Raw genomic sequence first — 11,144 nt, forward strand, 5'->3', positions numbered from 1 at the left:
AGGACTTATTGGAGGGCTGTTGTATTGCCTTGATCACCAAATGAACTGGTAACTCAGTTTATAACCAAAACATGCTGTTTTCATTATTTGTGTAGCCTGTTTTTTTTTAACGACTGAGAGACTTGATTTGACCAACAGACATTTTTAATATAACAAAGGCCTCCAGAGTCGAGGCCAATGAGCCGCTTTGTGGCCACTGCATGCAAAAACAAACTGCTGTTTGAAACACTGGCTAGCGTCCACATCACATAAGTGTTTTTCAAGGAAAAGTTCATTGTGTATTTTATCCGTTGCTCGATTTGCGTAACTCTTTGCAAAATAAAACGCCCAAAGCCTCTCGCACTGTGCTTCCTGTGACATGATAGCTTCTCCGTCAATTTTGGACCTGAGCTAGTTTGAGCAAAGGTATGAACCTGGTTGAAAAGGCCACATGTTTTACAAATTAGTTTGTTTGGAGTATGCAATAGTATTTATGATTTTACTCCTGACACTTCCTTGGATTAGCCACCTCAGAGCACGCCTTCCTATTTAGCTTGCCTGTGTGTGTGAATGGGGTCATCAGACTCTCTTTTGCTGCTCTTGTTCTGGCATCAGTGAGTCTTCAGAACACCTAATGTAAGGGAGGAACCTGAGGCAAAAGAAAGGGCTGGTATGCCCTTGTGAATAGCGAGTACTTCTACATACGGGTGACTGAGTCATTTGTCTTGTTGTCTCGCAGTTTATGCTATGAATCTGAGAATGCATCTGAACAAGAGGATCCAGCTGTTTTATTTGGCAAATCACACCCCAGATGTAACCCATATTGGAGCAGGGAAGGAGCTCCAGGCTACCAATCCCAATGGCTCACTCCGCCGTCGAATAAAACGAATATGATTGACGTGATGCAATAATGTGTCCCTTTTAATGGGAACATCAAGACATAGCACACTCATTACTGATTAGCGCTAAGGCAGCCAGGATTCATTTTGAATTAGAAACATAAAATTGTCCCTAGTGAGTTCCCATTTTGTCACTTTGGACAACAGCTGATCATCCATCAACCACTGCAGCTGCTTCACTCACAAACACTATGACAAGCTCAGGCTGGAATGCATCTCTTCTATTTGAAATCATAAAATTGATCACAGGATCCAATAAACACTTATTGAATGTGAAATGCGTGCTTGGATAGACTTATCTGAAAAATCATACTAATAATCTACTTACAATGGTTTCGCAAATGGCCGCTGGCAAATCTTTAACTTTGTTCATATTGTGGGAACGCAAAATCTGAACCATGAGGTAAAACAAGGACAGCTTCTCAGGAGCCGTCATATCATGCACAAATGAGCTTTCACTCTGTTTTAGTATCGCTTGTTCAAGGTGCACTTGGCAGTCAGCTTCACACTCTGTGTTTGCAGTGCTTCAACTCGTGACACTAATGCAACATCAGATTCCTTTCCAAATCGATCATCATCTATAGGCCGACATACTTCTCTCTCAAATTATGTTTGACATGTTTTTCAAACATAAAGAAAACAAAGTCTGGATCTTTATGGCCTCCCAGCGGTCTCGTGACCCACTTCGGTGATGTGATTATTGGAGATCTTCAACGGCATGTCAAGTGGCCACTCTGCCGAGAGCCAATTACCTGCATTTCGCTTATGCTCGGATAACCCTGCTCTCTCTCTCCTCTGCTCTGTTTGAAAGCCACTCAGTTTAACCTCCGACCGTTTAAGCTGTAATGCATTTCAGGAGGAGAAGCACAAATACTGTGATGTATTCAAACAATGTGGTATATTAAGGTCAAGGAACATCTTCTCCAAGAGGTGACTCATTACTACATCTCCACAGGCAGATGAGGCTGATCCACTGTCTGACTTGGAATTGGATCTAAACTTGTTGCACATGTTTATTATTACTGCTTAATCAATTATACATTGAGAAACATTGTGGGCAAAGTACTGTAATGAATAAGTTATAGGCTACGGTGTGTTTTATGAAACCGTGTCTCAGTTTATCACTTATGATCTCATCCTGCTTTAAATTTTCACTTGCCAAAATATACTCTCATACAGTATTTCAAAGCATATAAAATCAGTTTTATCTCAGCTGTAAATGTCAAGCACAGAACTTCTGTGTGCAGATAAACCTTACATGACTTTGATATAAAACTGTTTTTAGCCGTGCTTGCAGTGTGGCTGTAGAAATGACCATGTTGGTCACTACTGCGAACATTCTTGGTTTGCCAGGAACTAATCCCACTCATTTCTTGGTGATCTTTGGTGATGCCATGCACAATCTGATCCATAAAGTCAAATATACATTGCCTCATTACCAGATCCCTGCAAAATTATTGACATTCCCATTAGCATCAGCTGTACTTTGTGTTTAATGCTAATTAGCAAATGTTAGCATGCTATTAGGCTAAACCAATATATATTAAACATTATACCCACTAAACATCAACATGTTGACATTGTCATTGAGAGTATGTTAGCATACTGCTGTGAGCAGTTAGCTGAATGCACCAGTGTGGCAAGTACAGTCTTGCTGAGATGCTTGCATGACTCTCAATCTTGTTTCAGTCCACTGGAATAAAAATTCAAATAATGCTAATTTTGCTGGCTGAATCTGAGTACTATAATCAACAAAGGGAACTGCTTTCAATGGAGTCTTCATTGTCAAGAACTTTACACACACATTCCTCACCCCATGTAGTGGCCATTTTGCACAACATGATTGGGTGATGCCTTTAAAGGCTAAGAAGAATGTACCTAAAGATAATGTTGCATTTTTGTCGCGTGGGAGTCCTACCCATGAAAAAAAGAATCAGTTTGGAAAAACCATGTCTAAAGGCCTTAACAGTAGAGCTCACCAGGAGAGTAACACAATATCTACACGGGATGCATGTATTGAGAGGTTTGACACCTGTTTTTCAGCATGTAAAACAGAAGAGATAGACTTGATGTGTAAAACGCAAGACATTACATGGCCTCTGAAGAGGGCTGGAAAACAATAGACTCATAGTCAGACCCACATGAGACGGACGACTGAAAATTCACTCCTCAAACATGTCATGTGTAAACACGACTGACATACTTAAGCACAGTTGATTGATGTTTTGGACCCAATAAACAGTCACGTCAGGAGTGCATTTCATTAGTGGTGTCAGTGGAAAAGAGAAAGAGGAATCTTGGGACTTAAGGAGGAGTATGAGAAAGACCAGGTGTCACTAAGCGTATTCAACGAACTATGTAAACCTCCCAGCTTCGCTTGATTTCCATTTGTAACTAGGCTAAAACGAGACAGAGGTGCACTGATGAGGAGGTGAAAGCCAGGAAAGATGATGTGTAATTTGTGGACCATCTATCTTTTGGTGTAATTAGGGTCACATCAGTAAAGTTTATAGAATGAGACTGTGGGATTTCCCCTTGCACTCACCAGATTTCATTGAGTGTTAATTTAGCCACAGAGAATTGGTCCAGTAAAATACATGACATAAGTGCCAAACTCATCCAGATCTTTGGTCAGCGATAGCTATATCATCGCTAAGCCCTTCAAAGTTAGCAGTCTATAGTTCTTGAAAAGTAGGGCAGTTGTTGTTTCCAAATTAAATAAACCATTTCTCCCAAAGATTTAGGCTTTTTTAGAAACGTGCATTTAGTGGTGTGAGGATGGTGGTAAAGCTAGACTTTAATTTTTATTTTTCCTGGTTGGAATGCTGTATTTCTCACTCTGGTGCATGACAGGAGTCTGAGTCCGTGGTCCTGGCTTTTGTAGTCTGGATGAGGCAGTCTTAACTGAACGGCTCTAGTAACGACCACTTAAAAGAGGCTTCAGATAGAAGCTGTCATTATTTCCCTATAGGCAGACAGAGGGCACTGGTAGGTGAGGCCACACGCACTATAGGAAAATCTGAGAACATTCTTGTTTTTGCCAAGATTTAAACATCAAAATGATGTCGCACTGGTATCACTCAGTTGCCTAAAATCTGTGTAAATGCAATACGTGATATTAGTGGAGAAGACATGGCTGTTTTTCTTATTAATAAGGGGAGAAGCACTCATTCTTCTTGACAACCCACTGGCTCAACTTAACTGAACTCCCCTCGTACCCTAGGTTTAACTAAGATTACATCCTACCATAAATATGTCACAACAGATTTAGTAACTCAGTGTTTAAGTTCACAATTTCTGCCGGGTCCCACTGTCTCTGCTAACCTACTATTTTGTTGTATGCAAGTCCCTATTGAGATGTCGACATCTGATGAAATATCCATCAATTTCGGCATTATAAGTTCATACATATGCCTGCCTGCCATCCAGACTAACCAAGAGAGATGGAGATTTCAACCACACGGCGCTGGACTGACACTCCAAAACAGCCCTGTGGTTGGCAACATCGTCTTAGACCCAACATTTTTTTTTTTTTTTTTCGACCTCGCTGCTGCTTTTATAGAGTGGCTGTGTATTTTTAGAGGTCACAAAATGACCATACCGCAGGTCATTCACTGGTCAGTCACTACTGTATTGTTCATTTAGCCATGTTTTTCCATCCTTACTCATGGAGAAAATTAATCGTGGGTGCGGTAGGGAAGTATATTAAAGATCAAGTGTAAAAGATTTAGAGGCCCTTACTGAGAGAAAAAGAGGAAACAAAATACCACTGTGTTTTCATTGCACGGCAAACTTCCACTCCACTGGTCTCCACTGGTTTCAAAAAGACAAGTCCAGTTGTATGTAAGATTATGAAAAATGGGCCTGCTTCTCACTTGATATTTTTACCTCATTAAACAGTTTCCCAATGAAGTTATGGTCCAGTTTCCAGTTTGAAGTGTTTTACAATACAACATGATGTTCATTTTGTAAAATATTATGATCCATTTAGAGTCAAATAGACAAAAATGCAGGCTATGCTTTGGGGCGTGGCTATTTACTATGGACAAGTTCCAACCAGAGCACTTGGGTAGAAAAAGTCACACAAGTTCAAAATGCAGATGGTCAATTCACACGCTTTTCTAATACTTCCAGGAAGTTATACAGACAGACAGAAGTACGATGTTTGGCACTTTGTAGTTAACACATGATTTATTGATTGGTTGTTTTGCAGTACTGGGCTGTTACTATCTACAGCTAACTTTCAGGAACTATTTAGTGGCTCCATGATATGCTATTGCCAATGTTCACTGGAGTAAATGGAGATGACGTGACTCTCTACTCAAGGGCTCTGGTCACAACCATGGCATCCCCTTGGGATCTTGGTCAGACCGAATCAGGATAACCCTCCGGAGCTCCATCCTCTCATCCAAATATGGTCAATTCTGGCTGCAAAAAAACAACATGGGGACAGCTGTGATACCAAGTCCACAAACCAAGGGCCGACATGGTGGGTTTACACTTGAGAATTACAACATCTGTGCTAGGTTTTCAGCTCTTATTGTCCATCAGCTACATCAACAGGAGCTGTTTCATCATCGTAGCATAGCATTTCAGCACCAGCGCAGTTTCTGATGGATTTATGACTGGTTTCAAAATTTGTGATAAACCAGACATCAAAATGTGCCACTTGAACCTGATGACTTCATTCTCTCTCTCCAATTAAAAACAAAGATCCACCATGTGGTCGGAAGGACAAGCCTCTCACTTATCAGCTGTGTGTGGATCCGGACCACCGGGTTGGACTTGCCCATTTCCTCCTGACCCATTTTCAAAGTTTGCTTTGGATGCAGCTTGCAGTTCATTGTGTCAGCACAGTGCACACAGATGCCATGAATGTGTGATTTATGTTGGACCCCATGTGGACTGGAGCTGAGGTTTTGGGCTTTCTCAGCTCTTTATAATGAGTACCTGCTTTTACTGTGCAGTGGATAAAAAAAACAAAACAAAAAAAAACATTGTTGTTGATCTCTGCATTTTAAGGACACAACACCCTCATGGTGAGATAAGAATACTGTAACTCAGGAGTCTTAGAGGAATGGAAAACTTCCACTGAAATGAATAGTGATGAACTGTTATATGAGTTTGATTGCTATTTAAATGTTTCTGAGCGACCGCCATAAGCTGTGAGTGCAGCTCTAGGAGAGCACCCAAGCACGTCCACACGTGAGATGAGTTGTTTGCTCCCCGTGAGAACCTGTCGTGTCTGTTGTGTATCAGGCCCATGGCTCAAACGTTGGCTGGAAGTGTGATGGGGACCCGCAGCCAGGAGAGACGGTCCTGCAGGATACAAAGGAGAGGAGAGGGCAGGAGAGGCGGCTCCAAGAGATCCAACAGCAGCTGGAGATCCTGGGCCGGGGCCAAGAGATGACTGTGAGTTCAAAGCAGCTACGTTCGTTCACACACAACAAAACACATGCTCAAATTCACGCAAGCACTGACATCCACACAGCGCCTGTGTTGTGCATTATAGCAGTCCTCGGTGCTTCTATCCGTAGACACGTGTGTGACAAATTATTACAAGATCGTCCTCAGTCATTCTCACAATGGGACGATGAAATCACATGCAGTATTCGTGTCTCTGCAGGCCTGTTTTTTTCTACTTTTTTCTCTTCCTTTCTCTTCTCTCCTTCTCTCTCTTACTCACTTTACAGAGTATAGTAGTGTGGAGTGTATAAAATATATGTATTTGACTTATGTTACTTTTTCAGTTAGCTTTGGGTTAGACAAATTTCTATGCTTTGCTTTGCACACAGATCTGAGAACGAGGGACGTAGTTTACTCAACTGATGGCCTTTAATCCGCCACAGTGTTTCATTGCGCTCTTGCACTCTTCACTGAGATTTGATGTCCCACTCTCCACAGCGTTCCCTGGAAACCATAGAGCTCTGTCTGCTTTTAGGAGCCTCTGCAGAATTACAACCAGCGGAACTGTCACTCGTACCCCGAACCCTGTAGCTAAAGGCACAGCACAAGAATGTGCCAAGCACAAAGGTTGATAGCCCTGATTTCTGCTTCCTCTGACATTCATGACTTTACATTTTATGTGAGAGGAAAGAAAAACACTGAGATGAATGCTGTAGTTTGACTTTGTCAGCGTTTGGATGGGCAGCTTCTCCCGGTCTTGCACAACAAGCTACCTGTACCTGGGCACTCACAGCCCCTCCATTGATGGAATTCAAACTTGTTACCCTAAACTTTCCCAACACATCAGTTCTCACGCTGATGAACCACAACATGATGTATATAAGCCTAAATTAGACATAAAAGATGCCCATCTTGCTCACAAACCGTGAGCTAATAAAACCATTAAGTGGCAGCCACACCCGCACATCAAACAAGGCACCATGCCATGCAACCCAAACCTATTCCTGGCCTAATTAAGGAGACACAATTGGAATGTTTTGCTAATTAAGCCAAACTCCGTTTGAGGAAACTGTTCCCTCATTATGATCACGAAACTTCAAAACCACCAGTTTCTTAAACACTGGTGTAGCTAGACGCTCTTTGCATTTAGCTATGTGTCACTGCATTTTATATACCGTCACCAAACGATTGAACCCAGCGAGCGTCTGCAATGCACACAGCACACTTTCAGCTTATATATATTCTCGGTGCCACGGGGGCTTGTTTTGTGGTTGGAAAAGATTTATTTGTGTGGAATTTGTCTGGGAGGGCACTCACACAGTCTCACACAGCTCCAGCATAGTCATAAAGTTGATTTGTGCATCATCCATAACTCAGATGTCTTCTCACACTCCTTTTGCGCCTGAACCTGTGTACCAACTCCGCAGGCTTCAAAAAGAAAAAAAAGTAAATCAAATTCTAAATTATGCAGGGATACATATACGAGATATAGTGTGTTGAAGCAAGTTTTAGGTTGTGGACTTAATCTTTTGTCTTGTTTTTAGTCTTTAAGCTAAGCTAGGTTTAATATAATGGCCTCTAGCTCCAAAACTAACCTGCAGATAAGAGAGTGGAACCAGTCTTTTGATTTCCTCTAACTGAACTCAGCAAGAAAACAAAAAGCATATTTCCCAAAACACTGAAATTTTAAGTACTATTACAAAGTGACCTACCTAAATACGAATAAGAAGTACTTAGAATTTGTAGCATTTTCAGATATTTTTTATTTGTACCCCATTTCACCCTATTAGCATGCATAGTTCTAGTAAATTACAAAATACTGCTGTATAAAGTGATATAATTTCTTGGACAGATTATAAAAAACGAGTCCAAAACACGTACGCATGTTAGTTGTGATGCGGTGGTCCAGATATTGCTGTTTGTTTCTCTGTCTGCCAAATCTTTTAAAGAAATGGGGTCAACTTACAGTTAACACTTAAGAGTTAAAAAAAAAAGATTCCTGAATTCCAGAGAAGGAAACGAGCGTAAGAGGTTGATTGTTACCGTGTGTTTTAGGAACATGTTTGAAATAAAAATATTTTACTGAGGTGCCATACCTCTCTAGAGCTAATATGATAGATTAGGTTATCAGATGATTTCCCTCCAAATGGGAAGTGAGGCACTCGATTGTTTAGTCTGGCCTGCCGCTGACTGTAGAACTTATTGTCAAGGTGGAAAATGTTCAAAAGCTAAGACTAATTTGTTGTAGCAGTGTCAACAGACCGGCTGATCTTCAGTTTGATAGATTCCTGTGTGTTAGCAAAAGGTTTGTCTAGAGCTCTACCTTTTTCGTGTGTTGCTTTGGATACGGATCTGAGACCTGTAATTTTGTGCGTCATCTCTGCTTCTCCTCTCTCTCAATCCAAACAGTCCCCCATTCCAGTGAAAGTCATATCCGTGCCAATAAATCTCTCCCCTCACCTTTGAGTTTCCATTTTCTTTTTTTTTTCTCTGTCAGTAATATATTAGCCTGAGCGGTCTCCTGAAGGTCTTGGCTTTTCCTCTCCTTGGAAAGTATTACCGATATGACTACGATTGTTCTCTCTTGATAATGCTTACAACTACAGTTAAAACAATCATTTTGAGAGAGGAAATAAGAGTTCAACATGGTTGCTTTGCTAAGAAGAGCTATATCTGTGATTCTCCACAGCTGATCCGGCACTAATTTCCAGCAACTTTATTTGGCTGCATTCCCAGATCAACAGCTAAAGGAAGGACAATCCCAACATCTACAGTCAGACACGATTGTTCCAGTACGGAAATCTTTAATCTCAAGAGTGCTCAGGAATTAGCCTTCACTTGTCTATTATGCCAGACAAACAGCGCTTTTATATGTTTTGGATCGGCCGCAATAGACAACAGACAATGATTAGATCTGATTTGAACAGGCAGATTTTGAAAGATTGTATCGCCTAATAGAATCAAGCAAGAGGAGCAGAGCCAGGGTGTTACGTGAACAGACACCTACAGTCCTCGCTACTCAAAGAAGGAAACCTACACATGAGTCTGTTAGGTTCACTGTTCAGGCATTTTTTTTTTTTTTTTTTGAGCCTCACTGTTGTGCCAGCTCCGCAGTTTCACAACTCTTTTTCCACAGTCAGCCTTGCCAGAACACAGGAGCCATGGAGAAAAAGGATTCTCTCGCACTCGGCTCGTCTCGCCCTCCTCTCTACTCGGTGCCAGCATTATCCTGGCTACTGGCTCTTTGCTTTTGGCTTGTCATGGTGTCTGCTCTCATTTGCCACTTTATGATCTCCTGAAATAGAGGCAGTTTGACAAAAAGAAGTCTCCACACTACTCGCCGTTTTTTTTTCCTGTGTCACGGCATCTAATTACTGGAAGAGAGTAGGGTTAGGGTTAGGCTCCCACTCACGCCTTAGATGGTTTTTGTTATAAAGATATGCCTGATATGTGCACTGGCAGTGGTAAATCCTGACACTGCTGTTGTTAAGCCTCTTCTAAAACGCTGACAACAGCAGTCTCTACCAAGTAGACTATTGGTGGTTGGTTTGCATCGCAGAGATATTTGAAATCAGCAAATGTGTTTATTTCTGTGGTCGTTGTAAAAGGTATGTAGATTTAGGACCAGTTTGAAGGAAAGTGAATTTTTTATTCTAATTCCCAACTCATCAATTATTGGCACTTTGGATTTCCCAACTTATATACTGATGCTTTGGGACTGCAGATCGCATTGACCACCATCCAAAAGCATCAGACGAGTCAGGAATGAGACTCAATAATCCGTTTTTATGAAGTACACCTTAAAACATGTGGGTCTGACCTATCTGCCGTTTCTGCTGTGCCTAATTTATGTACTGTATTGCAGTGACATTTTGGAATAACTGCAAGTTTGGGGTAAACTCAAGCTCTCATTTTATTTAGCCTATTAGGTCCTTAACCTAATTAGATATTAATTTTATAATAATATTAATATTAGTTTGTGTAAGCTGGCGCATGATGCATGGATTTTCTTACCCAGAAGTTATTGTTATCATACAATGTGATTTGGGTGTGTAGTTTTGGGAAGCTTTTGGTTCCCTCATCTTCAAGTCAGTGGGTTTACAGTCAGTAATGAGAATGAAAAAAGTTTAAATAATGTTTAAATAGTGATGCTAACTTCCAGGTTAGCCTATAAAAATACATCATCCCTGCTGCTCTCTCTGTTCTAAGCTTCTCTCAGAAAGTCGAAGCCAGCAAGCAAAGCCAACTGGCTTCCCCTCTGAAATTTTGACTGCGTAGCCAAGCTTAAGCAAATCTTGCTTAATTTAGCAAGCAAGATGCTACCTTTTGGTCATGTTATATCACCTGTTCTAAAGCTTAATCACCGGAAATGGGCAACTTTATTTCCCCCCAGGGCTCCTTTAATGGCTCAGTCAGGACAACTAGACCACGGTGTTCATCAGGGTGTGTCAGAGTGCGTTACTTTTTCAAGCATTACATGTGCAGGGTGCTCTTCAAAAAAAAGATGGGTTAAACCGAGGATACTGGGATTCAGCCAGGAATGACTTATATAAACTAACTTTAATGAGGTTTTGCAGAGAGCCCCTGGAGCAAATGATCTATAGCCTATTATCCTCATAATCTGACATTTGGCAAACTTTTTTTTTCTCCTGACCCCGATGCATATACAGTGATGTCATGTGTGTACTATAGCAGAATGTGACTGTAGTGAGTTGGACTCGACATCTCAATGGGAGCCCAGAGTGTGATGAATAGAATTCCTCCCTCCGTTAGTGGAGGACTGGCCCCTGGGTCGGTGGCCGATAGAGCCGAGGTATGTGAGTGAAGTCAGTGACCTTGAAAGCTGAGCAGCCCACGCTT

At 41.4% G+C, this 11,144-nt stretch overlaps 1 protein-coding gene across 7 annotated transcripts in view; it reads left to right on the plus strand.

Annotated features, from left to right (window-relative positions):
* fsip1 (fibrous sheath interacting protein 1) overlaps positions 1–11,144 on the plus strand; it is a 30,576-nt gene that overhangs the window by 13,384 nt on the left and 6,048 nt on the right. For 6 of the 7 annotated variants that reach the window (XM_037071834.1, XM_037071838.1, XM_037071835.1 and 3 more), the window contains one exon: positions 6,138–6,290. In XM_037071834.1, coding sequence (XP_036927729.1) covers positions 6,138–6,290 — 153 coding nt within the window. Of the gene's footprint in view, positions 1–6,137; positions 6,291–6,782; positions 8,744–11,144 lie in introns of those variants that run through there. The other variant, XM_037071836.1, reaches the window with a different exon arrangement.

This window comes from Acanthopagrus latus, chromosome 16 (assembly GCF_904848185.1).
Source record: "Acanthopagrus latus isolate v.2019 chromosome 16, fAcaLat1.1, whole genome shotgun sequence".
NCBI classification, from domain to species: domain Eukaryota; kingdom Metazoa; phylum Chordata; class Actinopteri; order Spariformes; family Sparidae; genus Acanthopagrus; species Acanthopagrus latus.